The 26,508-nt window shown below is 52.9% G+C and overlaps 1 protein-coding gene and 1 long non-coding RNA gene across 5 annotated transcripts; one reads left to right on the plus strand and one right to left on the minus strand.

The window, feature by feature from the left end:
* Window positions 1–4,117: 4,117 nt before the first annotated feature.
* PKDCC (protein kinase domain containing, cytoplasmic) lies at window positions 4,118–14,097 on the minus strand. Of its 4 annotated transcripts, none has more exons than XM_087436849.1 (7): window positions 13,378–14,096; window positions 9,009–9,131; window positions 8,102–8,373; window positions 7,391–7,470; window positions 7,028–7,153; window positions 5,228–5,401; window positions 4,118–5,006 (listed from the first exon to the last, which is right to left on the minus strand). In XM_087436849.1, the coding sequence occupies exons 1-7, from the start codon at window positions 14,014–14,016 to the stop codon at window positions 4,921–4,923; spliced, it is 1,500 nt and encodes a 499-aa protein (XP_087292975.1). In that variant the 5' UTR covers window positions 14,017–14,096; the 3' UTR covers window positions 4,118–4,920. The 4 variants fall into 4 exon arrangements, 3 of the variants coding, with proteins under 3 accessions (XP_087292975.1, XP_004436777.2, XP_087292976.1); XM_004436720.3 differs by having other exon boundaries at window positions 7,028–7,135; window positions 13,378–14,095; XR_015553663.1 differs by lacking the exon at window positions 7,028–7,153 and having other exon boundaries at window positions 5,228–5,366; window positions 13,378–14,097.
* Window positions 14,098–14,789: 692 nt separating this feature from the next.
* LOC147915982 (uncharacterized) lies at window positions 14,790–24,379 on the plus strand. Its single transcript, XR_015553573.1, has 4 exons — window positions 14,790–14,895; window positions 16,772–17,530; window positions 21,947–22,027; window positions 24,000–24,379. It is a non-coding gene; the product is annotated as an uncharacterized LOC147915982 (long non-coding RNA).
* Window positions 24,380–26,508: the final 2,129 nt, after the last annotated feature.

The following is a 26,508-nucleotide window of genomic DNA, read 5'->3' on the forward strand; positions in this document are numbered from 1 at the left end:
GTAAATATATCTTATGTTCATTGTGTTCTCCGTTTCCTGTTGGGACCCTGAATGATAGAGGTGGGAGGTCTTGTCACTGCACCTCAGGAGAGACATCCTGGAGCTGGAATAAGGCCAGCAGAGGGCAAGTGAGAGGATGTGAGGGGCTGAGCAGGGTGGGGCAGGAGGACAAGGGGTCACAGTCCTAAAAAAAGGATGGTGAAAGGGGCCTTGATCTGGTTTATGGAATGGGGTGGGAGAATGAACTTCCCCCTACACAGTCATCAAGGACCCTCTAGAGCTTGAGAGTTAATGTTAAGAAACATCATGGTCCATCCCCTTCACATAGTTGGGACTGATGTAGCACTGTCTCCACCCACGGGGGGAGCGCTGGCCTGGATTCACAGAGAAGTGAACAGGGGAAATAAAATTCCTACACAACAGACCTCTAAGGCATCCTTGAAACAGGTTGGGCCCTTTGGGGATACCCTCACCCTATGGAATGATGCCAGAGAGGCGGACCTGGTCTCCTTAAATTGCCTTTTGGGCTTCCCACCAACAGTAGGGTGTGGGTCTGGGAATCTTTCCCAAGGGAAGTGGGAGGTCTGAGTGGATCATTGATCTTTTGGGCTCAGGGGGATGCTGTGGTCCTGTGTGAGACAGTGGGTGGAGGGGAAGGGACACAGGCTTTCAGGGGCAACTGCCTAGGCTTGAATCCTGGCTCTTCACCTCTCTGGGTCATCACCCATCTCACAGAGCTGCCATGAGGATTAAATGAGAAAATGCAGGTAAAGGCAGCCTGGCCCCGCTTCCTAGCAGTCTGAGTAGTCTCATGCTCTGAGTCCACCAAGTCTTCCCAATTCTGTCCCCGGGAGCAGGGGGCAACAAAGCCTTACATGCTCCGGGCTCCAGAAGCCACAGAGTGAAAGCAAGAAGCCGTTGTCATGGATGGGAGGTGGGTGGGCACATTATCCTGAGGCCTCCTAATCCCATTTTCTGCTTTCATGTTAATCCTCTTCCTCCTTCTGTTTGCCACACACTCATCTCCCAGGGCAGTGACCCGGAGAGCTCGGCTCCACCTCCTCCAGGCGACGGCCTTGCTCCCTGTTGGGGTGCTGGAGATGGGGGGCGGAGACAGTGCCTTGGTCCTCCCCAGCCCACCTGGACACTCTTCCAGGCTGTAGATGAATGTGGAGGGCTCAGCTCACTCACAACAATAACAATGACAGTATCAGCCAGTATTTCCTAAGCACTTACTGTTTGCTGACACTGGCTAAGAGCTTTATGTACATAATTTCATTCAATTCCCATAACACTCCTGTGAAGCAGATATTATCATTTATTGTTATTTTTTTTCCGCTGAGGAAGATCCGCTCTGAGCTAACATCTGTTGCCAATCTTCCTCTTTTTGCTTGAGGAAGATCTGCCCTGAGCTAACATTTGCACGAATCTTCCTCTATTTTGTATGTGGGTCACTCCCACAGCGTGGCCACCGTTGAGTGGCGTAGGTCCATGCCTGGGAACCAAGCCCGGGAACCAAACCTGGGCCGCTGAAGCCGAGCACACCGAACTTAACCACTGGGCCACGGGGCTGGCCCCTGAAGCGGATATTATTAATCTGAAATTTGCAGATAGAGATGGAGGCTCAGGGAGTTGTCACGGCCCAGATCACACAGTAAGCAAAGAGCAGGACTGGCCAGAATTTCTCCAGAGCCTCGTGGGGGACCAGTGACACCATGGCCCCTCTCATGTTGCTTCCTGCTTCCCCAGCCCTGGGAAGGACCCACCTCCGGCTCCTCTCCTTTGGCACTGTCACCTGAGGCTTTAGTTGGGTGAATGCACTTCCGCCAGCTAGACCTGGGTATCACTGGCTGTGCAGTGGAATTCAAAGAACGTAGACTTTGAGGAGGGCAGTATGGTGCTGGCTTCCACAGGAAGGGGACAAGTTGTACCCAGGAACTGTACTCTTCCCAGAGAGACAGGTGGCTACTTGTAAATGGCCAACCATCTGGAGGGAGGAATGATTTTGCCAGAGGCTTTCACGTACTATCCCCTTCCTTTCAGGGCACTCCATCACCTCTCCATTCCCAGCTGCAAATGCTCTTCTCTCTACTCTGCAGGACTGAGCCTGGGCAGTGTTGCCCCCAGAAATAGGTTCTGAGGCAAGGCTTACTCACTGAGGAAGAAGCTATCTACCATCCCTTCAGCCACCTGCCAGTGAGTCTTTCAAAAAAGGTTTTATGTGCTATGGACCTCCATTTTAGTTTGTCACACAAAGTAAGCAAGGGCTCCCTAACTCTAACTTAGATTCCTCTTGTTTTAATTCTCCCCTCTGAGACAGGCTTGGAAGTTAGGGCTGGATTTGAATGCTCACTAAATCCCGTAGCAGCCGTGACCTGGGCTTCAGTTTTTAGGTCTGTAAATTTGGAATGATAATTGTACCTTGCTGAGGCCAGAGCCTGCCCCTCTCCACAGGCCAGTGAACCTCTTGTCTGGAAACTTCTAGAAGCTCAGAAGGCAGTGCCTGGTTCCTCTTCAGCCTTCTCTTTTCTCACTGAGCCATGCAGTTCCTGGGCTCTGTGGGCCTTTCTGCTGACTATAACCAGGGTCTTTGTTTCCTTCTTGACTGCAAAGACCCTGCAGACCTTCCTGTTCCAGCCCAGTGGCACCTCCTTGGGCCCAGCGTGGTGACGTGGTTCCTCCTGCCCTCAGAGCCCTCACAGACTGGTTGGCAGTTGGAGAAAAACACAGGGCAGTGTAAACTCTAACACTGATGGCATGCGGCAGGCTACACGTGTTGTAGCATGTGAATTCAGCAGAGGAAAGAGGTCTAGAGGCTGATGAAAGCCAAGGTCCTCCTTGGAGGGGCGGGGACTGTGGGTGGTGAGCATGGGCAGGATCTGGCTTGGTTGAGTCACAGTGTGAGGTTCTGAGGAGGCTCTGACCCTCCCCACTACCCACAATCACCGAGCCCAAGTAGCCAGAGGCAAAATGTTGGGAGTGTGGGTTTGGCGTGGTGGTGAGGTGCAGCCTTGAGGTCCAAGTGGCTTCCATGGTGAGGATGCCAGAGCTCACACTGGCCCCTCAATCACTTAGAACTACAGGGACACCTTGTATGTGAAAAATTACACCAACCACATCTGTTGAGGAGAAATTGGGTTCTAAGTTAAAGTTTGCTTATTCTTTTTATTATTATTATTTTTTTGTGAGGAATATCAGCCCTGTGCTAACATCTGCCAATCTTTTTTTTTTTTTTTGCTGAGGAAGACTGGCCCTGGGCTAACATCCTTGCCCATCTTCCTCTACTTTATATGGGACACTGCCACAGCATGGCTTGCCAAGCAGTGTCTCGGTACACGCCTGGGATTCAAACCGGCGAACCCTGGGCTGCCGCAGCGGAGCACACGCACTTAACCGCTTGCGCCACTGGGCCGGCCCCTGCTTATTTTTTTTAAAGCCCTCAAAGGTTTGTGCACTTTGAGAATATTCTAGAAACAGAATGGTGTACAGGAGAGATGTGAGATTTCAAGTTAGAAGGCTTGCATCCATGCTGGGGCTCTTTCTAAGAAGGCTTAGGTCTTCATTTTTGCTCTGGGCTTCCATACACTTGTGCCTTCCCCAGCTGGACCCTCCCTCCGAAAACCCAGGAAGAGGGGCTGGTCTTTCCACAGACCTTCCTTTCTCCCCACTTTCCCTATATTCTTGCTCAGAGAAAGGCTCTGAAAAGTGCCCATTACCTTGTGGTGGGCAGTGGTGATGATGGCCAGGCCCAACCCTGTACAGAGGCAAAGCTGACCCAACTGGAGGTTGCTCGGCGTCCCCTGACATGGCTGACATCTCATCATTAGGACATTAGTCCTTCGGGTAAAGGCTTTGTATATAAGAAGCAAGTGTATGTCAAAACGTCTCCCCGGGGAAGGAGCCCCTCATGTCTTTTGTTGGGACATGGACGTGGAGGGCCAAGGAGGGAGGTGGGTACCACGGGAGCAGGACCTGAAAACACACTTTGTTGACTTCCGTGTTAGCCATGCAGATTTCACTCCTCCAAAGGTCATCCCCCATGACATGCCCCCCACCAAACACACACCCAAGACAAAACTGAGGACGAGTAAGTCAGCCCAAGAAACTGTGGCTTGGGAAGAGTCCTTGCCGTGAAACATCATTTTATTGATTGATTTTTTTACAAAAATAAACATTTTAATGAACAAGAAGTACAAAAGCTTCTGGATATACAAACTCCAGGAGGGGGGAGAGGCTGGTTTTGGCTGCTTTGCGGCTTTCACTGAAAGCAAATGAGGCAGAAAGGCCCCGGCCCCACCCCCGCCCCAGGTCCTGGCTCAAACTGCAACCTGCTCCTCGACCCACATCTTGGCTCATACCACGTGTGCTCCTCTGCCCCTGCCCCTGGGCTGGCCCGAGAGCGCCCTCCTTCCGGTGGCCAGAGCCAGCCTCCCCAGGTACAGGATGGCCTACATCCCAGAGAAGCATCTCCATCAAGTCTTCTGTCCAGACCTTGGCTGAGAGAGCACTTGTGACCGATTGTCCCCACGCAGCCCCTGCCAGGCTGTGGCACGTGCAGCAGCAGCAGCAGCAGGGGCTTTGGCTACATTCTCACACTACGAACACAGTGATGGGGCTGCCCAAGGAAATGTCCAGTGAGGGGCAGAGGCCTCAATGGGGAGACCAGCCTGAGTCTTGCTGGCAGCCCAGAGGGTTGGAGAGGCAGTCAGCCCCCATGATTCCTGGCCCTGGAGCCAACAGTCCCATACCTAGACTGGTCAACTCACATTTTAACGTTTGGCATTATTGCACGTTGTCCTGGTCACCTCAGTCTGTCTGGGGTGTCAGCCTTGTCTGCAGTGCTGCGAGTACAAGTCACCCCCCCCCCCCACAGCAAGCCCAGCTGGCAGGGATGGTCAGCTGGTCAGTGGAGCCCTCAGGTCAGCCAGAGGCCCTCACATACGTGGTCTTGTTGGGATCAGGGACCACTTGGCTCCATCCTGTCTTGAAAAAGACCAGCTGCCGACCTGGGGGCAGAGGTGAGAGGTAATAGGACTGGATGTTTCCCTCCCTGCAGGCAGGCCCACTCTCCCTCATGCGACTGCCTTGAGGACACGTATACTTGTCTCTCATCATCTCAGCTCTCTTGTCTTATCATCTCTGGCTTCTGATGGGGGACCACTACCTGTCAATCTCTTCCAGGGAAGTCCAGTCACCTCTCTCAGGATGTCCTTTCCCACTGGCTCACCTGTCCAGGTGGTCTGGTTGGTGACCACAAAGGCTTGGCACTGGGCATGGCTCTCACAGACATCCACGGCCTCGGCCACATTGAACACTGAAAGGAGGCAGCTTCCGTGGTGGTAAGACGGCCAGCAGCGGTAGTCTTCCTGGGGGATGGTGCTCTCTGGGAGGTGCTGGTACTCTGTGGGTTGGGGATGGAGTTCAAATGAGAACTCTGTGTGCCCAGGGGTGTAATTCATTTTCTAGGTGAAAGCTGAAATCCAGCCCAGTTTCCCTAGTATGCAGATGAGGCCAGCTACCTCTGTGAAACTGGGCTGACCACTCAGTAAGGCCAAAGCTCAGATTTAGTTTTTGGGAGACACACATCTCTCAAATCTAAGGGCACACAGCATGTTCAGGCAGCACATGACAGCAGGCACATGCATGGCATAAATGGACACACAGAGCCACTGGCTGTCCAGGCTGGCTGCTGAGGTCAGGACACTGTAGACATTTAAGCTGGGCTTCTCAAACTTCAATGTGCATTGAAGTGCATGTGACTCTCCAGGAAATCTTGTTAAAATGCAGATTCCAATTTAGAAGGGCTAGGACGGGGCCTGGGAATCAGCATTTCTAGTTCTGCTGGTCTGCAGAGCTAACTTTGAGTGGCAAGAGTTTGGAGCACCCCTGGGTCCTACTTCCTCCTGGCCTTGGGGAGAGAGGTTAGGCAAGCTCCTCAGATAGGGAGGCAGTCAGGGATTTTTGAAGTTAAGAGGCATGCAAATGAATGGAAAACACAAAAATTACCATTTGGGAATCCACAATTTGAGTGTTTGGGGAGGAGGCTAGAGGAAGAATCTGAGATCTCCCCGTTACACAGAAAGAGCCCCCAGAGGCTCTGAAACCTCCTCAACCAGGAAGCTGCTCAGTGGCAGGCCTCCTGTTCACCCGAGTCTTTCCCGCTTCCTGGGGAGCCCCAGCTCTGGACTGATAATGCAGAAGCCCCGGGCCTCTGGCCACCCCGCCCTCCTGCCTCCTTCTACCAGGGACTAGACCAAAGTCCAGGACTGGCCGTGATTTATAGCCCCATAAACGGCGTCCTCAGGGACAGAGCCAGCCATTGTTCACCTCGTTAAACTTTATTTACAGGGCTAACGAGGGCTCCCCCACCCCTAAGACTGGCCAGAGCTCCTTGAATACGGAGGCTGCCCACCCCTCGCCCCCCTGCCAACCACGCTAAACCCCAGGGCCTCAGTGGAGGGACCACAGCCCATAAGCAGTAGCTAGAATTCTCCCCCTGCTCTGGGGCTTCTTGGCTGGCTTCGGTGTGGAGCCCCCCTCCACCTCCAGCTGCCCTCCTAGCCCCAGAAGGGTAGAGGAAGGAAAGAGAAGCAAACAAGTACTGTGTTCCAGCTGTGTAATAGGAATCAGGTTAATTGCTTTCACACACTTCACCTGGCATTTAATCCCCCATAAGAATTTTGTGAGGCAGGTAATATTGAACCCAATTCATAGATGAGCAAAGTGAGGCTTAGGGTGTAAGGAACTTGCTCAAAGTCACACAGTCAATACGTAGAAGGGTTTGGAGCCACCCAGAGAAGAGGTGTTAGTGCCCACCCCCCAGTTCAAGGCAGAATTATAGTTGTCCCCGCTCAGCTGGAGATGAGACCTCCAAGTGAAGGCTCATCAAGTTTAACCAGCGGTCTCTGCGTCACTCCAAGGGAGCCTTAGAGGGAGGATGAGCCGCTTAGCCCAATTAGGGCGATCACTCACTCTCCCACCTGCTCCCCACCTCCCCAGCCCCTGGATCCCAGCTGGGGCCACTCACCGGCTCTGCTGCCTACTGTGGAGTTCTGCAGATACTGCCCGCTCCGGTACAGGTGCAGCACCTTCTCCAGCTGTGCCAGGGTCTCATCCACCCCCCAGGTGAGCTCTCCTGCAGAGTGCGGTGTGGCTATGAGAGGGGACATGGGCTCCTACTCCTCCCTCAGGTAGACAGCCAGCTGCCTTTCCCTGTCTCCCCTCGAAGCCTGGGCCCAGATGACAGGTGGACTGGAGGGGGGTTGCCACAGAATGCCACTTTGGGAAATGATGGTTTCTGGACCATGTGCTGTCCTGGGTCACTCTTGTCCCCACACCTCCTGGGGGAGGGGCAGGGCCATGGGAAGCAGCAGGGCCCTGGAGAGCTCACCTGTGGCGTTGACGATGCTGTCCAGCAGAGGCCGTAGTGAGGGTGGGGCACTGTGGGGCAGGAGGTATGTGAAGAAAAACCTGGGGCAGAGAGAAACCAGGGGCTCGATGGTCCAGCCTTTGGGTCCTTCCTCTACCCCAACTTGGGACAGAACCCCAGTCTGGCCAGGGAGCCTGGTCCCTCAGGCCTACCAATGAGGCATACCCCCAGAGCGTAGCAGGAGCTTACCCAGACTCAGGATAGAGGTCTGGGCACACACAAAGGCCACGACTAACTTCATACCAAACTGAAATCCCCATCTACCCCCAGGTCTCCCCACCTCTCAGACCCACATTATCCCCAGGCTGACCAGTGACAGAGCAGCCCCATAGCTGGGGCCCAATGAGGAGCTTCTAGAGGCGAAGGGCCAGGGGAGGAAGGGGTAGTGCCGGTCCCACGGGCCCTAGGCTCTGACACTATTTTAAGAAGCCTCCAGCTGCCACCCCCCAACCCGGATTCTCCTTGGAGCTATTTTTAGGCTCATCCTCAGGAGCCTGCATGTTCCCTTCTCGACAGGGTGAAAGCCTTTCCCTGCCCCCGCCACTCCACTGGTCAAGGCTGAGTCTCCCTGCCCTGGTGGGCCTCCTGGACCCCATGTTGGCTGTCTCCCTGCCACGTCCTTCTGGGCCCACCCTCCCTCGCCGGCCTTCCTGAGTGGGGGACGGAGGTCACCTGTAGGCATTGTAGAGGTTGCGCTTCTCATTCATGCCCTCGCACCAGCCCTGGGCAGAGCAGGGCAGGGTGAAGTTCCTGGCTGGAAACTCGAGTATGCAGTCGGCGCTGCTTGCACATGGTGTCTCCTCTACACGTGCGTCATCCAGATCCGTCACCTTCAGCTCCCCATCCACCAGCACAAACTGTCGGGGGCGGAAGTCCAGCAGAGTGACCGAGCCCAGTGGGGAGTGGGCCAGGTGGTGGAGGAGGCGGCCCAGGCTCAGGCAGATCTGAGGGGCAGACACAAGGCTGCTCACTGCTTCTCTCCTGGGGGGGTTACCCGGGGGTCTCCAGGGCTCCCTCCTTTGGGGCTGTGAACTCAGCTCGGGGTTGGCCTTTCTCTTAAAGGCCCCAGTGCTCACTAAGGGCTGAGGCCAGGGGCCTATAGAACAAGCCCGTGGTTTTCTATTAACTCTTGCCTGGGCTGACCCTGGAAGTAACACGGAGTGAGTGGAAGATGGGCAGCAGGGAAGTCTGGCAATAATGAATCTCCTCCCTGAAGGTGCATCTTGAGTGGGGTTTTAGTCCAGTCTATGGAAATAGAGGGAGGATCAAGATGACCTTAGGTCTTTTCTAGTCCTAGGACACTGGCCCTCCTGCAGCCAGGCTGAGGAGGGGGCGGTGGGGAGTGTGTGTGTGTGTGCGCGTGTGTGTGTCTGGGGAGCAGGAGCTCAGAAACCTAAGGACCCTCTGTGTCTTGCTTCTTTTTTTTTAACCCTTTGGCTGATGGCCGAGTCAGCATTGCTCTGTCCTTCCCCCTCCTCCCTCAACTGAGGAGGAGTCGAAGCTGCTCTGGAGGGCTGGCCTTCTAAGGGAGAATCATCCTAGCAAAGAGCCCAGGGCCCAGGCCCTCCTCCCTGCTCACTCGGAATCGATCCTCCCAGGAAGTCTGCAGCAGCTGGATCATTTCCACAGGGGCGCCCAGCTCCGTGATGGTCGTCAGGGTGTCCGGGATGTCCTCGCTGTCCTGGTAGCAGTAGCCATAGAGCTGGGGAAGGCCCAGGGTGGGTCATTAGGTCACAGGGTGGGGGTGGGGACAGAGAAGGGCTGGGCTGTCAGCTGCCCCCTCCCTCTGCCTACTTGGCCATCCCTAGGCCTTTGCTTCAGCTCAGGCCAGAAGAGAAAAGCAGCATTGCCTGGGAAGCCTGCTCTCTGTCTCTCCAGCCCGAGTTCCTACTGACTATGTCAGCCCCTTACCTCTTGCCACTCAGGTAAATGGGCAGATCTGGCTACCATGTGTTAACCACGTGCCAGGCACTTTGTTAAATGCTTCACATGCATAACTCAATTCTTATAATAACCTTAAAGAGGTATAGTAAGTAATATTATTATCTCTAAATTACAGGTAAGGAAATCAGCTCAGAGAGGTTATGTTACTTGCACAAGGTCACACAGCGAATTAGATGCAGAAGCTAGGATTCAAATTTATGTCCCTCTGATTCCACAGCCTGGTTTTTTCCAAGAATACCGTTTGCTAATTGGTATTAGCCAATTAGCCAGCAAATGGTTATTCTATTTCTTTCCCTGCTCCAATCCTTGTCTATTCCTCATAATTTCCACTTTCGGGCAGCTCAGTTTTTCTCTACTGAGGTCTTGTGGGAGGAAAAGCAAGCTCTCTCAGAATTAGTAACAAGCAAGGATAAGAACAAAGTATTTAAGGGGCACATCCTCAGGTGCTCCTTGCATACGTTGGTGTGTGGGGAAGGTCACATGCATCAGTGGTGGTGGTAGTCAGGGATGGTTCCAGCAAAGATTAGTTCTTTGGGGGCATGGTCACAAGGGGCTGCCCACTCCATATGATCTGGGGGAGGGGCTCGGTACAGCTCCGCTGGTTGGGGGCTTCTGGGAAGCACAGCCTGATTTTGTCACTAACACCTAAACCAGCATCCACAGAGAGCCCTGCTTCTCCCACCACACTGCACATCAGCTAGGGGTCAGATGGTGCTCAAAACAGCCAGCACCCTGTGGGGTAGGAACACAAAGGCCGAGTTGTCCAGGCTGGAGTAGGGAGAGGGGAGAGCTGCATGGGGGGCCAGGAGAGGGTGGGAGGGGGGCAAGCCCATGGGCTAGATGTCTCTGCATACTATCACCATTCATGCTATCATTCACACCCTTCCGAGCTCCACTGTGGGCCTCACATACCCCCTCCCATCCCAGGAGACCGCTTTCAGCTCCCCCTCCCTGGAGCCAGCTCCCCACTAGGCCTGCTGGTGTGAGGGAAGGCACGACTCAGTGTCCCCATTGGATCACTAGGGCTGCGACTTGGGGGCTAGGGGGGTAGTCCCAGGCGCCCTCTTCTTCCCTCTCTCTCCACCCTCCCCAGCCCCCCCACAGCCCAGGGAGGCCCCAGACCCCAGTGGGGGGGGATAAAGGGGAGCAGCCCTAGGGCCTGGTTCTCATTTTCTTGCCCAGAGTCTGAGCCTTTGTGAGAAACTTCTGAAGGTTATTAAACACCCGGAGGTCGTTAAATGCGCTGTTAACGAGGTATTAATCAACACCCCTCAGGAAAAAATAAAAAGACACCATTAACTCCCCCAGGAAGGGTGAGGCTGAGCATTTCAGTCGCATCTTTTGTTCATTTGGGAGAAGAAATATACTCTAGCAGGGCCAGAATCTGAGCCCAAGTAGGCCTGGGGCGCCATCTGAGGCCTGAGGCCTGGAGGGATGAGAGGTGGAGGGGAGGGAAGACCCTTGTGCCCTTTGACCCCGGGCTATAGTGGCATCTGTCATGTGAGGGAGTGTGTGTATGTGTCAGGGGTGAGTTGGGAGGGATCACAGAAGATGGATAGAGAGATCTTGCCCAGGCGGTCCCCAGAGACCAGAGCAAGCGCTGGGAGGTGCCCAGTGGGACATGCTGTCCTGGGCATTTTCTATTAGAAGCCACAGCACTAACTTTGGGGCTGCCAGCGAGCAGGAGGGGGCCTTGGGAGGCCTGGGGGAGTGGGAACTCGAAGAAACTTTTTCTGGCTCCTCCCCAGTTCAGCAAACAGTCAAACGGTTTTGAAATTTTAAATGAATCTGAGGTATTCACATTACTTTTTACATTTAATTACAATTACATTTAATTAATTTTAATAATTAAAACAACATTATTTCTAGTTCCCCGCATACTGGCACTGAAGCCTCCTGAGCAAGAAAACCCCACTGCAGGCTTCCCTGGCAGCAGAGGTGGCATTGCTGAAGTCAGAGGGACACTGGCCTGGGGGTCGGGGGATAAATGGGGAAGGCCCACCCCCAAAGCAGTCCCTAAACTCACACTAAGGGACCCCTGCCTCCCCCTAATGGTAGCTTGTCACCTTTCCCCGACAGAAAGGACCTGGGACCGTCCCTACCTTATAACACCTGTGTCCTAGGGCAACTAACTTCAGTCTCTGTCCCTCTAAGAGTCACACAGGCAACCCCAGACAGACCCACTCTTGGTCTAGTGAGGGAATGGGCGAAAACCATTCAGTGGTAATTTTTTTCTTTGGCATCTTCAGCATTGGGCTGGGGGCCTGACATTAAAGTGGAGGACCATTCTGTGATATGTGTGGGGCGGTTAGCTGGATGCTTGTCAGAAAGTTCAGGTGGGGTAAGTGAGAGAGGGAGAAGTTCCTTAAGAGACAGGAAAGCACAGCAAACCTCAAACTTGTCCTAAGGGAGGGGGGTCTTGAGTAAATTAACTAACACTTAATGTTCTGCTAAGTCACTCAAGACCTTCTCCACTGCCTCAGAATCTCAGGGTTTCCAAAAAGTTCCCAAGAGCCCCTTGGAAGCAAAGAGAACAAGATCCTCCCAGTTAGAATGGCCACGTAACCAGCTGCTCACTCCCCGAAGCTCCAGACACAGTGTCAGCCATGCAACTAGGCATAACCACTTACAACTGCTGGCTCTGCCCGGCCTCCTGCAACCAGTTCAGGGCCTGGGACCCGGTCACAAGTGTCTGACCAGGGCTGGGGTAGCCTGGGGCCACGGGGAGCCAGCAGGAGTATAAATAGCTCTCTGGCCTATTCTCCTATTCTACAATGCCCACCCAGGCCGGGGGTCCATCTCACTCCTGAGGAAAGGAGGGAGGGATTCCTGGGTTTCTGGTCAGTTCTGCTGGTGCAGAAAGGTTAATCTGAGTGGGCTGGGAGGTGGAAGGTGTGGGCAAGGTTCCTCCGCTGGGCAGTCTGCACACACCCTATGTTCCCCAGGCCCAGAGCAGTCAGGGATTCCCCTCTCAGTCTGCTCAGACATGTGCAAGAGGAACGGTTTGTCTGATCCTACGGCCGAGTCAAGGAAGGTGAGCTGCGGAAGAGGAGGAAGTGGGTGTGTTAGGGCAGTGCTGGGACTGTGAGAGGCCCACTCTCCTAGTCCAGCCTGGAGGGGACAAGGTGAGGTCTCATTTTCCTGCTGTGCCCCCAGTGAATGGGAGAGACAGAGTGCCATTTAGTAGGAACCTGGGCATCTGGCCTTCTCAACCTTCCAGCCTCTTGGCCACATTTGCTCAGATAATTGACATTCAGACCCCCAGGCCCTCAACCTGTCCCCTGAGCACCAAGCTAAGACCCTGGGGCTTCCCTAGTGGTTCAAGGGCCCACTTTAAGGCTTGGAGAACCCTGGGGTCAGTTCTGGGAAGGGCTGTGCATTTTCTGGCCGACTACACAATCCCCTCCAATTCTTCCAGTGGCTTCTGGGTGGGGTAGGGGGTGGGGATATTCTCTGGGAATCAAGCCCGACACAGGGTGTCTTGCTAGCCCTTCCCACCTCCATTGCTGTCCCACCCCATCTTCAAAGCCAGACAAGGAACTGCTTGGAAGTTGAGAGAAGTGGGGTTCAGATTCCATCAAAAAATGGGACCCTATGACTGCAGTTGGGATCCTGACTCAGGGATGACATCTGTTCCGCGTCTTGGCGCGGGGTCATTTCCCCGGTGCTCAACACCCTAGCTTCAGCCAGAAGCAGTGTCCTAAGTACTAACGGACCCCCACCCTCACCCCGAGTTTTGGGACTCTCTGGCCTCTGCCTTCAAAGGATACGGCGTGGGAGCTGAGAAACTCTGGAGTCCCTCCGTCAAGGGAAGCCCACCCAGGAGCGAGAGGGAGGGTGCTGTAGTGGGAAGCGGCCATGGTCTGCGTTCTGCCCCTAGCTTAACTTGGGCACAGTCACTGGGGCTCCGTTTCTTTATAAGACCAAGGGTTCTCTTCCAGCCAGACTGACCGGGCCTGGGCACGTCCAGCCAGTACTCTCACCCCGCACCCCCACCCTCGTACCTGCAGCACGTTGGGGTGCCGCAGCCGTTCCAGCAGCACCATCTCCTTGAGCAGCTTGTGGGCCGCCAGCCGATAGCAGCCCCTCCGCGCCCCGAACTCGCGCACGCAGCTGCCCAGATCGTGGCCGCTGAAGTCCACCGCCTTGAGCGCCACCGCGGCGCCGCCGGGCAGGCGGACCCGGTACACGGCCTTGGTGTAGCCAGAGCCCACGTACTGTGCGCCGGTCACGTTGCGGAGCGCGGCGCAGCCCAGGCGCGGGCCCAGGCCAGGGGAGCCCGGGCCGGGAGCCGGGGGCCAGCTCGGAGCGCCGTCGGGCAGGGGCCGGGCCCGCGGGGGCCGGGGACGCTGCAGGCCCGGCCCGCCCGGAGCCAGGTCCATCAGGCGCCGCCGCTCCGGCCGGCCGGCCCCGGGCGCGGGGCCCCCCCGGGAATAGCGCTGCACCTCCTCGTAGCGCGCTCGGATCTGCCGGGCCAGCTCCCCGCGGTCCCCGCGACGGCCCGGGCCCGGGGCTGGGGAGGGCCCGGGGGACTGGCCTGGCCGCGGAGGCTCCGAGCCCGGTGCGAAGAGCACGTTGAGGACGGAGCCCAGCAGGAAGGAGGCGCAGAAACCCGCGGCCACCGCCGCTCGCCGGCGCCGCATCGCTCCCCTCCCCCCGGCCGGCCGGCCCCGCGCGGCTCCCCGGCCCCGGCCCCCGGAGGCTCAGGCTCCGAAGCGGCTCCGCTCTGCGCCCCGCCGGCCCCCTGCCCAGCCCGCGCGCATGGCCCCGGCGGCCCCGACCCCGGCCCCGGCCCCGGCCCCGGCCCCTCGCGGGCGGCACATCGGCCTGACACTTGCCTCCCTCCCGCCCTGCCCCCGCCGCTTATAAGGCCTGGAGCCGCCCCCGCTCCCGCCCCCTTCGCCTCCGCCTCCCAGCTCCCGGCCCGAGCCCGTCCTCGGCGCCGCCCCCTCCGGCCGCCGGCCCGGCCTTCCCCGCTGACTGACAGCGGGACCTCCTCCCGCGGCCGTCCGGGCCTGGGAAGCAGCGCGGAGGCGGCTCCGGCCCTGCCCAGCCCGCGGCCCCCAGAACTCCGGCCCGGGAGAGGAGAGGCGGCGGCCCCGCGAGGGCGGATAACGGGGCTGGGGCCGCCGGATAACGGGACCGGGAGGCGGACCACGGAGCCAGCCGGGCGGGGTGGGGGAGCAGAGAAAGGGGCGAGGCCGGCGCGTAACGGGCTCCGGAGGGACGAGCAGCTGGGTCCGGGGTGCTGGGATCCGTGTGATCCCGGAGCGCCCTCCCTGGGAGCCGTGGCCTCGGGGCGGGCTGGGCGCAGGAAAGGCGCGTGGGTCCCGCCTCCCGCGGGTGGGGCTGGGGGTGGCGGCTCCTCGCCCAGTCCCTGATTCCGGGGAGAGGAGGGGGTGGCGGTGTGGGGAGGCGGACGCAGAGGCTGGCACCTGCGAGCGCGCGTGGGACGGGAACTCTGGGATCAGAGGAATAATCATGAGGTATTCGGAGATGCCCTGTTCAACCTCCTCCACCAGGTCTTTCTGATTTCTGATTTTCCTTGTCCCTGACGCCTCAAATCTAACCCCTCCCCCCGGGGTCCCCGCAGTCACACTCAGTCAGCAGCAGATCGCGAACCATATGCTTGCTAGTAGTTTGTGCAAAGAGTGCATTTGTCCCCACGGACGCGCGTGGTCCAGACTGTCTGTGGAGTGTGTGCCTTGGTGTGTCTGAAGGGTCCACCGTGTCCGAGGAAGGAAATGTATATCGTGCGTGAAAGTTGGTGCAGACTCCACCAGAACTTCTGGTCCCTCCTTCTCCCTCCCTGATTGCATCATTAGTGCTAATTGAGGGGCTTTCACACGCCAGTGCATTAGCTGTTTGGAGTGAGCTCCCCCCTCCTGGGAGAGATAAGCCGCTGGCCCTCCCCCTCCCAGCACTCCACTTCCCCACCGCCCTGGAACTGTCCACCGAGATCCTCTCACCTTGCTGGGCACCTTTTTGCCTCCCTCTGGCCCTGGACTGGTTAATCTCTTTCCTCCCCGCTGTGTCAGAGATTAGCTGGAGAGGAGTCAGGGAGGAAGGGGAGGGCCCAGAGCCTCTTTTCTGAGGGGGTGTCCAGGAAGGGGAGATTTTCCTGCAGGAGACTGAAGAGGTCTGGCGTTCTACAGAATTCAAAGTCACTGTGATGAGAGAGGGGCCAGGAATCTCTGCCAGGTTCTTTTGGACATGGAAGGGCAGAGGAGAGGACTGAGTCCTTGCTCTCCAGCCTGTGATCTCACTGAGGCAGGGGCATCCAGCCCTGACTCCTGGGGTCCCCTAAGACTCAGAGAGTTGGGGCCCAGTCTAACTTAGCAGAGTGAGAGAAGCCACGATTCTCCTGAGAACCTTGGGTTTGATGGAATTTGGTCTGGTCCTGTTTAGCTGCTCTAGTCTGCACTGGCCCTTGGCTGCTGGGTGTGGGGGGAAGTCTCTGAACAGATGCCCTCCCCAGCCCTCACACCAGATGTCTTTGGTCTAATTAACTGTGCTGGGAAAACCAACCTGGGTTTGTAAACAGAGCTACTGGCTAAAGTCAACAGGGAGCAGCAGCAAACAGCAAACATTCCCCTCACACTCAGCCTCAGCCCAATCCAGCCCCCTGGGGAAGAAGGGAGCCTTGCCGCTCCTGAGGCCCCCTGGCCCACAGCTGAGTCAGGGAAAGCCTCTCTGCCTCTGTGACCCCAATATGGCTGTTTCCTTACCAGTTCTGGAGGCTCCTCTGCTGGGGAGGAACAGGGATTCTGGGAGGAACAGAGTTGCCATCCCTAGATAGGCTCTGCCCCCCTTCCAGCGATTTCCTCATATCTACCCAGCCAAAATTCCTGATCCATAAGGAAGCCATTGTGGGGGGAATATTCCTTAAAGACCTTTCTTTGGGGCTGCTCTGCTCTAGGGTCTTGGAGAAGCTGCTAAGGTAGGACTTGGCATTGTGGGTCTGTAACTCAGAGTTGGTGAATATAACGCGAACATTGTTAAGTTCGTTACACATCATGTAGGTATTATAATAACATGTTCTGAAATTAGATAATTATTCCTGTGATATCTTTGCCAAGCTTTGGTGTTTCTGTTATGGTTTGAAAGTTCAATGCACACAGGGGCCTGAGAAACAGGCACAAATATACGTACAACGCATACATACAAGCCCACGGAGCAGTAGCCTCACACATAGAAACAAAGGCATTTCAACTCTCCTTCTCACACTCACTCAGTCTCCCTCACCAGCTCTCAGACACACAGACATATACAATCTTTGATGGAAATAGGTTTTTGTCCTCTGAAAAAAAGAGATTGAATTTTTTAAACAGATTTGAGTTTCTGAATTGGCAGTTCTTAACCAAATTTTGCTACTTTGCTTTTTTTTTTGCCACCCAGGGAGAGGAATCATCATTTCAAAGAATTGAAAAAGACACAAAATGCTGCTTAAGGCTCCAGATCTACAGCCTGCCCACCCAGCCTGCCCTCAGACCTGGCAGGGCCTCCCAGGCTAGAGTCTTCAGGCCGGTGTCCAGCTCAGAGCGTTGAGTGCCATCTTCACACGGAGAGTCCTCCAGCTATCACTCAGGGCCACAGCAGCCCTCAGACCAGAGTGCCTGCTACTGCGAAGGCTCAGTGCTGCAGACACACCATGTTTTCCTATCCTCCCTCTGCCTGCCACAGCCCCCCCCAAAAACACTAGCTTGGATAGCAATCCTTAGGAAGGAGGCAGACGGCCCAGACTCCAAAATGCAAAATTTCTTTGGAAATGTCTTTTAGATACCCTCTTTCTGCATGTTTTGTCAGATCATCCTAGGCTGCCAGGATTGTAATACCAACCTCTCAGTAGCCCTCTTTATTGCCTACCTTTTCCCTCCAGTCCAGGTCTCACACACCTCTTTTGGAGTATTACTTTCCTGCTCAAAAACCTGGAGGCTAAACTGAACTGGGCATTCAGGTCTCCATGAGCTGACCCCTGCCCTCCACCTAGCTCTCTTCTCCCTTTTCATTTCCCTGCACAGAGTCAGACTCCGCCAACCTGGTGCCTGCGCCGTCTCTTGACTTGCAGCCCTCCCGGTTGCTCCTTCCTGAAATGCCCTCTTCTGGCCTTTCCACTTAATCTTTGCTGGCTGGTTCTTCAAGGTCTCCCAGAAAGCAGTGAGTCACAGCAGCGCTTCTCCCACTGGGGTACGTGGGTCCTTGGGATCTTGAAGGTATATTCTCCGAGTTCTGTGGATTTATTTCCTTTAAAAAGAAATGTACAAAATACATTTCTCAGGTCCTGGAAACCTTGATGTAGAGTAAAGAGCTTGGGACTTAGAGTCAGAGAAACCTGGGTTCCTATCTCATTAGCTGAGTTACTTTGGGCAAGTTAGTCAACCTGTCTGTGTATTAGTTTTCTCATTAAGAAAATGGGAGATAATAATAGTACCTACCACATAAAGTTGTTGAGTGAATGTAATGCAAAGACATATAAAGTGCCTGGCACAGGATGAGCCCTCAGTATGTATAATCTATGGCTAGTATTAATCATATTAAACAAATAAACATCTGTGACAACATTATAGACAACTTGGTTGGATGTAACTCTGCCTAGAGGCAGAAATGACTTCAACTACTTTCCATCCTTGTTTCCACTGAAATCTCTCAGCCTCCTGGGCTTTCTGTGTGCCTGGAATTTTTACTTTTTCCCAAATCAGCAAATCAGTGGTCGATCAGAAGAGGCCTCACTGCCTCCCCCACCCAGCAGTGAGCTGTGGAGGGAAGACCATGAATCAGGGCCTGATTCCTGATGCCACAGTGGCCTAGAGCAGGGAGGGCCTCAGCTCTGTGGTCCCTGGGGCAAGGAGCTGGGGGAGGGGATGGATTCAGAAAAGGAGGGGGGAGGGAAAGGGGTGGAGCCAGGCAGCCTGCTCCCCCACCCCCACTTCCCTCAGGTAGGAAGTGAAGCTGACGTTTCCAAAATATAAAAAACAGATGATGAAGGTCAGGTTTCCTACACACTGGAGAGCGGGAGCCTGAAGGCAGAGTCCCCAAGAAATTGTCTGTGACAGAGATGGGGGGCAGAGGGATAACGAGAGAGGAGACAACGATAGACAAAGATCAGAAACATGGAGATGGAGACAAAAACCCTGACTCCTGAGAAGGGTAGTTAGACAAACAAAGACAGAAAGCCGTGGCTCAGGAGAGATCTTTCCACCCGTTTCTGGAAAAGAGCTTAGTTCCTCTCCGTGGGTCTGAAGATGGGAACATGAGCCATTTTGGCTCCACAACCCTGTCAGAGGGTGAGGCCTTCCAGGACTCCAGAAACCAAAAGGTTCTGTGGGCTTTCAGAGCCCTCACTGCCCCGGCTGGTCTCTCTGTCTGTCTGGGCCTCCAGGTCTGTGGTCCAGAGTGTCCCTCTCAGTGTCCCTCCCTGGGCCCAGCTCTCTCTTCCTCCCTCCTCCTTCCTGCTCAGCTTCACCCACCAGCCCAGAGAGATGCTCTATGATAGCTCTCTTTCTCTCCCTTTCCTGGGTGCCTGAGACATGTGTCTTCCTCCTTGACTGTTTCCTTTGATTGGAGGAGTGAGGGGTTGCTGGTTCTGAGGACAGAGAAGGCTGCGAGATACCTGTTTAGAGGGGAAAGGAGCAAGGGGGCTGCCTTGGCATTGGACCCAGCCCAGAATCAAGACTCGGTCTTGAAGAACCTTTATAGGAGGGAGAACAGTGAGGGCTGAACCCCAAGGCCTCTGTTCCACGGGCGGATGGAGAGGCAGGTAGAGGGATGGAGAGCTGGCTATTGGATCAATGGGTGATGGATGGTTTCTGGCGGCAGGAGGTGGTGGAGGGGAGGCCTTTGCCTTTGTCTGGAGGATTTTGCATGGGAGAGGGATGGGAATGGGAGCATAGGGGCCTGGTGATTGGATTTAACACATCATACCTTCCCTGACCAAGCCAAATGCGCCCTGAGTCAACGGGGCAACTTTCTTCTAGGCTATGGTCAAATAGAAAGAAACAGTTCTTTTCAAGCAGCCTCAGGGCTGTGGTTTGGAAAGTGGAGAGAAAAGAGGAAGAAAGAGAGACTGTTGAGTTTGCACATCTGGTTCTGGACCTGTAGAAGGCTGACAATTGTCTCCCTATTCCCTGGTTGCCCCAGGAGGCTGGCCCGGACCCAGACCCAGGAGGAAGCCTGCTCCTTACAGTTAAGGAGGTCTTGGCCCTGCCTCTGCCCTCAGGAGCTTACAGTGTAATTGGGAATATTCACCCCAAATCGTCAGGGACTAATACAAAGGAGATTGTGGAGGATCTGGGGGATGGGGTGGGCAGACAGGAAAGAGCTGGCCCCTACCTGCAACCCTGATGGAGAACTATCGTGTACTGAAAGCCTGCTGTGTGCCAGGAACTGTCTAACCTCTTGACACATACTGTGAAGTCAGTATTATTACACCCATTTTACAGATGAGGGAATTGAGGCTCATGAGATTAAGGAATCTGTTGAATGTCACACAAATGGTAAGTGGCAGAGCAGACCACCATGAAATCAGGAAGCAGCGACTCAGGCCCTGATTCAGATGTTCTCTCAGCTCTTTGTTGGTCTGGGGAAAAAAAAATTCCAGTCAAAGGGAGAGGCAGAGAGGCAAATAAATGCCACCAGTGGGAACCAAGATGGAAGTGGATTAAGGTTATTTTTGCCTCCAAGTAACAAAGTTTGGTCATAAAGATTTATTATTTTATTGTTCTTGTTAATGCTAATGATAGAGCACACTTATTAAATGCCTTTCATCATCATTTAATCCACTTAATACCTCTAGGAGTTAAATACTATTATTATCTCCAATTTTCAAGATGAGAAAATTGACATAGAGAGAGGTTAGGTCAGTGGTGGCAGAGCTGGGGTTTGGACACAGATGCCTCTGACTGCAGACTGTGCTCTTCTGTCTTCTGTCCTACTGCCTGTAGTTTAGTTCGTGGGCTGGGCTGGGCTGATTTCAGCTATAAAAACCCCAGGGTCAGTCTTTCCAAGCCCAGCACTGCAATCTTGCTTCAAAGTTGGGTGTCTGATGATGTTTGAGCCTTTAAAGGAGAGAGGCAGGACCTGCTGGGGCAGGCGGCAGTGGGGAGAAGACGACGACACAGAAAGAGGTACATTGAGGAGAAACCCCCCACCTCTCCCTCTCCCCACCCGCCATAGGGAAAACCACAGACTCAGGAGCTGAGACTAAAGCCCTAGGAAGTGCTTTTCAGAGACCCTGGCAGACCCTGTAAATCAGTCCCTCTTTCCCCTTCCTTGTGGGGGAGAGGGAACAAATCAGGAGTGATGGTTTACAAAGGGTTAATGAGACTCTGAGAGTCTGCATAGAATTAAAATAATTATTTGAAAAATGCCAAAAAGTACAAAAAAGGAAGTAAAAATTACACAAAATCCCTCCATTAAAAGAGATTATGTATCATAAGATGTGAAAGCCCCCTTGCCTGCCCTCCAACCCCACCTGCAGAGGTAACCTCTGTGAAGGATGTAGTGTGTAAAGGCTCGCCAAGATGCCCCATGCATTCATCATTTCCTTCTCCCCACGGGCTTCCCTTGGTGACTGTCTCATTTCTGTACCAGCAGGCACAAGACACCTCAAGGTCTCTTTGATGCTTTCAAACTCATTCAAGTCCTGTGCTTTTTAAAAAATGTCTCTTGGATTTGCTCCTTTATTTCCTCACTTCCCTCCTCCCCAGTCCAGGCTCTTCCTCTCACGTCTGGTTTGTTGATTGGGTCCCTTGATGCTCTTCTCCCATCTCAAAGCATGTATGGGCACCAGATTCATCTGCCAAGAACACTGCTTCCAGCACGTCATTTTCCTGTTCTAAAATCATTGATGATTCCTCATCATTTGGCCGATAATTTATCGTGGCATTTAAAGTTGGTGGCAACCTACCTCATCCATTGTCGTATCTGCAACAACTACCTGACTCCGTGTTGCAGCCTGGCTGGTTGGTTCACCAATTTTAGAGCATACTCTGCCTTTTCTGCCTGACGACACCCTTTCCTGAACTATCCAAAGCTTGCCCATCCTTCAAGGCCCATCTCAAGGCTTTCTTTTTCCAGAAAGCCTTCCCTGACTGCTTTAGTTCACATCCACTTCTCATTCCCCAGATGTCAGCACACAAGGAGGCTGTACCTCATGGTTCAGAGAGTCCCGTGTTGGGAAGAGACCTTGGGTATGACTGTAGAATAGTAATTCCCAACATGGATCCCAAAGATCTCCAGGAGTCTGCAAACGTACTGGGGAGGGGGGAGCTATTGTCAATAGTTCAGAAAGCCTATAGGAAATTATACATATTTTCATGATAAGTTTGCCCAGTCAAGGGAAACATTGACTTTCTTTGCTTGTGGCCAGAATTACATAACGAACTGGGGGTCTTGTGCTAATGAATGAGATAGGTTGTTCATTAAGAAAAAGGTGGGAAAATTGTGTTATGTAAATGTAGCCTGGTAGGCAGACTCTAAAAAATTTGGGGTTTGTGGGGCAGCAGGAAGAATAAAAGGGATCCTTCCTGGTGAAAAAGTTGGAGTCACTGATCTTGCCCAATCTCTTCACCAAAGTAGGCCTCCTCCCTGACATTCGAATGGCCCGGTCATCCCCCACTTCCTGCCCCCGTGATGAACAAGTTCACTTTCTTACAGGTAAGCCAAGACATTATTTGATTGTAGTAAATCTGAACCATCTTCCTCAGGACAAGTATTTGAAGATAACTTAAAACCTTCATTGGCTTCCAGTTTCCTAGAGGCCAAAGACAAACCTTCTTCTGTGTTCTCTGAGGTCCCACATACTATAGCCTTGTCCACCTCTCCCACTTCACCCTTAACTATGCCTTGTCCACCATCTCTGCTCTAGACCCACTTACCCTCCCCTGCTCCTAATTTTCACCTTGCTCTCTCCCTGCACTTACTGTTCCCTCTGTTTGGAACACTCTTGTCTCCCCTCTTTGCTTAGTTACTCCACTCATCCTTAGAGCTCAGCTCCTAAGACACCTCCTCAAGGGCGCCCTCCCTGATCACCCCCAGTATGGGTTCTTGTAGCCCTATCTATTGAAACACTCTTGTAATTTCTCTCATTTGTGTCATTTGATTGAAGTCTGTCTACTCAGGACTATATACCCCATGAAAGCGGGGCCTTGTCTGATTTCTGCTCCTGATATATCCCCATCACCTAGCACGGTGCCAAGTCCTATAGGCAATTAGTTAAATATTGACTAATATTGTTACAGTTATGCGTCACTTAATGATGGGAATATGTTCTGAGAAATGTGTGGTTAGGCGATTTTATCGTTGTGCAAACATCATAGAGTGTACTTACACAAACCTAGATGGAGTAGCCTACTACACACCTAGGCTATATGGTACTAATCTTATGGGACCATGGTCGTATATGTGGTCTGTCATTGACCAAAACATCTTTATGTGGTGCCTGACTGTATTTTCTATTTCACAAGGCGGTTAGAAAGAGTAAATGTTTGCAAAAGCATTTTGTAAGCTCTAAATCAGGGCCTATAATAATTTTAGGAGTGATTACTGTTATTGTTTCTTCAATAATAGTAATGGACCCACATGTATATCTCCCATGCCTTCTTTCCCTCAGGCCCCCTTAGCTTGGTAATAAATGACTTAGTATATAGATTGAATTTTTTTTCGCTCTCTTTCTTTCTGATTTAATTGGTTGTTGGATTAAAAAATAATCTCACTAGGGGCTGGCCTGGTGGCTTAGTGGTTAAGTTCAGCATGCTCCGCTTCAGCGGCCCGGAGTTCATGGGTTCAGGTGCTGGGTGTGGACCTAAACACTGCTCGTCAAGCCATGCTGTGGCGGTGCCCCACATACAAAACAGAGGAAGATGGGCACAGATGTTAGTTCAGGGACAATCTTCCTCAGCAAAGAAAAAAAATCTGACTAAATGAAGTTCCCTCTAAGTGTTCAATCTTCTCCTTCCTCTCATTCCTTTCCCCCCTTTCAATCCTACGTTTATCAATTACCTACTCTGTGCTAGACACCAAGCAAATCACCAGGGATGCAAAGATAAATGATGGAATCTCTGTCCCGAGGTATTTCTCGAAGCATTCTTGATGTAAGAGAGTCTCCTGGGCCTCTCCCCAGATCATGCTCTTGTGATTACTTAGTCATTTGATAATGCTTCTCTCAAAGTGGGGCCTCTGGATCTTTGTACTAGCTGTTCCCTCTGCTCAAAAAGCTCTTCTCTCAGACCTTCCTGTGGCTGGTTCCTTCTTTGTATGCTCAAGTCTTGGCTCAAACGTCATCTCATCAGACTGGCCTTCCTCTGATGTTTTATTACTCTGTTTTGTCCTCAGAGCACTTCTCATTGTCTGAAATTATCTTGATATGTCTGTGATATTTTTACTTTTTTGTTGTGTGTCTCTCTTCATTAGAATGTATGCACCGTGAGAGCAGGTCTTAGTTTTGTTCACTGTCGTAGGCTCAAAGCTCCAAGTAGTGGCAGCCTGTAGCGGGTACTCAGTGCATCATTGTGGAAGGACTGAACCAGATATTCCAAAGATCTTCTGCCAACTCAAGCTGAGCCCTTCCCCTCCTATGGTTTGGACACCATATTTCTACTAATGCGTTTGTCCTCTGATTTTTTTTCAGGGATATCAGCATTGTGCCAGAGGCTAAATAACAAATGTCTCCTCATCAGCAGAAAAAAAACTTCTTGTTCTGTCTTAACCAGACCCAGCCTGTTTATCATGAGCCTGGCTTCCTGTTTCCTGCAACTGAGATCTGAACTGCTCCCCAGAATTTACCTGTCTAGTGTCTCATTCCCTTGGGGCTCTACTTTGTGACTTTTAAGGTGACAATCAGTTAATCCAATAACAGAATCCTGCTAATGTGCTAACGGGAGAGGGTGAAAAAAAGGCTCCCAGCTCCCTCCCTTCTGACTCAGGTAACATCTGTGCATTTAACAGGGCCCTTCTGGAGACAATTAAATAAATGCTTTATTGAAACAATAAAATTAATAGGGCTCTCATGGAACTCAATGAAAGGTTTTTAAAAATTAACTTCATTGTTTTTTAAGCTTCAAATTAAACTTTGCTAGGCAAGGGGGTGGGGCAGGGCCAAATTTTTATTAAAGCAGGTCCCTGCCCACAGGGCCGCATTAGGGGGTCAAGACCCCAAGCCTGAGCTTTCCCTAGGGAAGGGCTACTGCTGCCATTCTGGGGCCTGGCTCCAATGCGCTTCCCCAGTAAGAGGTGAGGTTTTTCTAAACCATAGGTCTAGCTCTGTTCCTGAGACTCTGTGACCTCATAGATTGATTAATCCCAGGCTTCAGGAGATTTGGGTGCCCTAGGTGAGGTGTCCTATCAAAGGAACTGTCCTGATGACATTTGTCATGTTGAATGAATGAAACAGTGAACCTTGGGAATACTCATTCTATCAGGAGGTGGGTGGGACATTTGTCTGGTTCTGCATTGTCTGGATCCAGGCCCATCAACCCCACCATTCTGCCTCACACCCCCTGCCCCAGCCTTGTAACCTGTGGTCACCCATTTCTCCCCAGGAACCATTTTCAGCCTCAAGAAAGGCCTAAGAAGTCAGAGTTTGTCAAATCAGAACCTGAAGCCAGAGTTTTTGGGAAACCTGTGGGTTGTTCTGCTGGTGGGGGCCAAGGAGCAGGTGTGATGTGGGACCAGGGGACTTCCTCATGAAGGATTTGCCTGACTTGAAGGGTGATGGGACCATGGACGGGAAAATTCTTATGGAAGATGTGATTCTCTGTCCAGACGGATGGAGCTGGCACAAGACTGTCTTCAGGACTCCTCATTATTCCTATCAAGGTAGCAAGTTGATTCAAACCATCTGTGGGCTTGTGAGGTCTGATTAGACTTGGCGTTTCCAACCCTGGGCTCCCGACTTACGCCCTATCTGAGTGTGAGGAGCAGGCTGGGGATGTGGTTGAAGTTTGGGGTGGACCATCTCTCTGAGCCTCAGATTCCTTGCCCCGCCGTGACTCAGGGCACACGCAGCTCCAGGCCCCTCCCCTCCCCTGGGCTGCCAAAAGGCATTGGGAGGGGTTCTAAGCCGAAAGTCAGAAGACGTCTGCTCCTAGCTCTGCCCTTAACTAGTTGTGTGACTTAGAGCAAGTTATTTAGTCTTTCTGGGCCTCATTTTTTTCATCTGCAAAATGGAGATAATGATACCTGCTGTGGTTGTTTTGAGAATCAAATGAGACACAGGTGTAAATCACTTTGACATGCATGAAAAAAAGATTGTACAAAAGTTGTTGTTCTCACTAATGGTGTTCCCAGTCTCAGGGAACAGGGCTTTCCTGCCCTGGACTTGCTGTCATCTGAGAACCTAGTTCAGAGCATCTTTTGGCTCTGGAAGGGGGAATAAAGCTTTTGGGGGCTCCTCTGGTCCCTTGCTTCCCCGGGAGGGCAGCTTCTACACCCTTCCCCACTCCACCACCATCCTAGTTTCCCAGACTGGAGATCTTGGAGGTGTCTTGACTCTTCCCACTCCTTTATCCCTTTATATCTGTTGTCAACACATCTTATTTCTTCCTTTGAAATCTCTCCCAGAGTCACTTTTTCTTTTCTGGTCCCACTGCCATGACCTTAGTCTAAGCCATCAGTACCTGAGTTTCCTCAGGAGCTCCCCAACTGGTCTTTACTCTTCCTCCCTTCCATGACTTCCTGCACAGGGCTGCCAGATTAATCTCCCCAAGGGCCACCTTTTACCAGGTCACTCCCCTGCTCAAGAAGGCCCAATGGCTCCCTAATGATCTCATCAAGGCCATTCTCCTCTATGTGCTTTCAGTCTTCCACTTCTCTGGTACATCTGCTCTATGCAACCAGATTTCTCATAGTTCCCTGCATGCACTCTCCTCTATAACCAGAGCTGTTGCTTCCTGTCCTCCAAAGAAACGGTACCCATTCCTACTTCTGTGCCTTTGCACAGGCCATTTACCCTGCTTGGAATGGGAATATCCTCTCCCATACTCTGTCAATTCTCTCCAGTCTGCGGCATCCAGCTCAAGTCCCTTGACACCACTCCCTGGAATGTTCTTAGGAGGTTGTCTTATGGGACTATCTCCCCGCTCTATTTATCCTAAATTCTTCTTGCTTATATTGACAGTACTGGCTTAGTATGAATTATC

This window comes from Ceratotherium simum, chromosome 11, assembly GCF_057802395.1.
Source record: "Ceratotherium simum simum isolate JZ-2026a chromosome 11, ASM5780239v1, whole genome shotgun sequence".
NCBI classification, from domain to species: Eukaryota; Metazoa; Chordata; class Mammalia; order Perissodactyla; family Rhinocerotidae; genus Ceratotherium; species Ceratotherium simum.

What these genes read in the sequence shown, in the direction of transcription:
- PKDCC (XM_087436849.1), bottom strand. Translation starts at nt 14,016, where the DNA reads ATGCGGCGCCGGCGAGCGGCGGTGGCCGCGGGTTTCTGCGCCTCCTTC. An exon ending in AACCTCTACAATGCCTACAG is followed by an intron (nt 7,471 to 8,101) that starts GTGACCTCCGTC and finishes TCTCTGCCCCAG; the next exon opens with GTTTTTCTTCACATACCTCC. An exon ending in CACAGTAGGCAGCAGAGCCG is followed by an intron (nt 5,402 to 7,027) that starts GTGAGTGGCCCC and finishes CCCAACCCACAG; the next exon opens with AGTACCAGCACCTCCCAGAG.